Below are 2,717 nucleotides of genomic sequence, written 5' to 3' on the forward strand. Positions count from 1 at the left end.
TAAACCTGGTTCCTGGTGCCCGGAGATGGCTCTCTTAAGTTGTATTTGCTAGAAATAATGAAGCCTGGTTGAAGGTGTTGTGAATGCAGAGGGAGAATCCAATCTTCTCCACTCCTGCAGATTTTTCTGGCAGCAACAAAGAAAGCTCTCCTAGCATTTTGGTGCCCCCCTGTGGACTGTATGAGAGTTACCTGACCTCATATTCTTTTTCCACCGTGACACCTCCTTTCCCTATGGTAGAAATCAGAAAAAGCTCAGCTGTCCTTTCTACCACCTATCACTTCATAGTTGATTATGCCTCAGGCATCCTTCATACATAAATTCTCTAATTTTCTTTCATTCTTTTCTACTCCTTTCCAATTTCTGTATTTGAGAAAACACATTCTCATTCTCCTTTTCTGTCACTGTCATCAAAAATCTTCAGAAATGTGATTAAACACTTACCATGTATCAGGCAATGTTGTAGGGCCTTGGGTATCTGCCTGCAAGGAGCTCAGATTCTATTGGAAGTCAGTTTTCTGAATTCTGCCTTCTATTATTCTTATTACTTACTACAGTTCCTCCATTAACCTGTTAAAAGAAAAACTTTAGACAAACTACATTTAACATAATTTAATTGAGCAAAGAACGATTAATGAACCAGGCAGCCCCCAGAAGAAAAACAGATTCAGAGCAACTTTTGGGCTGCCGTGTAGTCAGATAGTATTTATGGGCAGAAAAAGGAAAGTGAGATACAGAGAATGGAAGTGAGGTACAGAAACGGCTGGATTGGTTACATCTCAGTGTTTGCCTTATTCGAACAGTTTGAATAGTTGACCACCTGTAATTGGCTGAAACCCTGTGATTGGTGCAAGAGTAGGTTACACTCTGTTTACACATCCAGTTAGGTTATGGTTCATTATGTATGGGGAAACCTTTAGGTTGAACTTAAAATATGTAAGGAGGCAGGTTTAAGCTAACCTTAATGTAACAAACCCCACCCCCAAATTCCATGGAATCGTTAGGGCTCTGCAGAGGATACTCTGAAATCCTTTAATCATAGATGGACAAGTTGAGGCTTAGAGAAAAAAAATGGCCTTGCCAAAGATTACAGGTTGCGAGTGCTGCGCATCTGACTCGCAGAAAATGTCGTTGAGGAAGAAAGCTAGTAAGTGCTTCTAGTATGAATGACTGATAGTTTAATGCTGCTGAATGAGGCTACCAATTCCCTCTTTTCGTAAGAGGAAAAACTAAAGAGGAAAGAAAAAAACTGTTTTTATTAACCCCACTTGACTTGTAGATTTAAGAGAGGTAGACAGGTAAAATACTTCTCTCAGGAGATTTGGCCTTGATGTGTAAATAAGTCCACTGGGGCAAATACACATATAGGAGCTTGGAACTCCTTCAAGCAAGAACTAGACCAGGAAGGTAGGATTCTGAAAACTGTAGCTATGCTGATGTTCCAATGAAGGCAGAGCAGCTTGGAGAAATAAGAAACAGATTCCCTGCATGCAGTTTGGAGGTGAGTGGCTAGTAATATTGGGGAAATGTTAGGGCCATCTTGATGAGTAAAATAAGTCAGAATGTTTCAATGACATCGGTATCTAGTAAGTACTAAAAGATAAAGTTCATAGAACACACATAACTGTGAATAGCATACTTAACATCTGTAGTGGGTTAGATTTTATTCTAAAAGTTGTCTTTTCCTTTTATCTTTTCCAGATATGGATCAACTCATAAACAACTTGGAGGTCCAACTTAATTCAGAAGGTGGCTCAATGCAGGTATTCAAGCAGGTCAGTTATAAGGAAAATAGGGTATTAATATCGGGCCATAATAGTGTTGAATATCTGGTAATGATTAAAGTTTAAACTCATTTTTCTTTCTACACGTTTGAGGATTGAGAAGAGGTGAAGGAAGACAGATTTCCAGAAAGTATATGAATGCCTTGGTTTCATGTTCAACTAGGGAGTAGATCTGGCCTGAGAGAAACATAGCTTCTGGAATCAAGGCTATAAAGACAAGATTAGTCTTGAGTATACAGTGTTGTTTATACAGTACTTGTCTGTTTCTTTATCTAATTCATCAGATAAAATATCTAGGTTACATTTAGGAACCATTGTTTTTTGTTATAATTTCAGCTTTTATTTTTTGAATTCTAAACTTTTTATTTGTTTTTTATTTATTTGGAGACAGAGTCTTGCTCTATCACCCACGCTGGAGTGCAGTGGTGTGATCTTGGCTCACTGCAACCTCCGCCTCCCGGGTTAACGCTATTCTTCTGCCTCAGCCTTCTGAGTAGCTGGGACTACAGGTGCGCACCACCACACCTGGCTAATTTTTTTTTATTTTTCAGTAGAGATGGAGTTTCACCCTATTGGCCAAGCTGGTCTCGAACTCCTGACCTCGTGATCCTCCTACCTTGCTTTCCCAAAGTGCTGGGATTACACGTGTAAGCCACTGTGCTCGGCCTAATTTTTAATTTTTGTAGGTACATAGTAGTTGTGTATATTTATGGGGTACATGAGATGTTTTCATACAGGCGTGCAATGTGAAATAATCACATTATGAAGAATGAGGTATCCATCCCTGCAGCATTTATCCTTTGTGTTACAAACAATAGAATTACACTCTTGTACGTATTTTTAAGTGTACAATTAAGTTATTATTGGTCCTATTCACCCTATCATACTATCAAACAGTAAGTCTTATTTGTTATTTCTACCTTTTTTTTCTTT

At 38.6% G+C, this 2,717-nt stretch overlaps 1 protein-coding gene across 3 annotated transcripts in view; it reads left to right on the plus strand.

Annotated features, from left to right (window-relative positions):
- Positions 1 to 2,717, plus strand: part of KLF8 (Kruppel like factor 8) — a 65,481-nt gene that overhangs the window by 18,346 nt on the left and 44,418 nt on the right. For all 3 annotated transcript variants that reach the window (XM_017516877.2, XM_037734367.1, XM_017516876.2), the window contains one exon: positions 1,702 to 1,775. In XM_017516877.2, the coding sequence (XP_017372366.1) occupies positions 1,702 to 1,775 (74 nt within the window). The remainder of the gene's footprint in view (positions 1 to 1,701; positions 1,776 to 2,717) is intronic.

Source organism: Cebus imitator, unplaced genomic scaffold (assembly GCF_001604975.1).
Source record: "Cebus imitator isolate Cc_AM_T3 unplaced genomic scaffold, Cebus_imitator-1.0 Scaffold608, whole genome shotgun sequence".
Classification (NCBI taxonomy): domain Eukaryota; kingdom Metazoa; phylum Chordata; class Mammalia; order Primates; family Cebidae; genus Cebus; species Cebus imitator.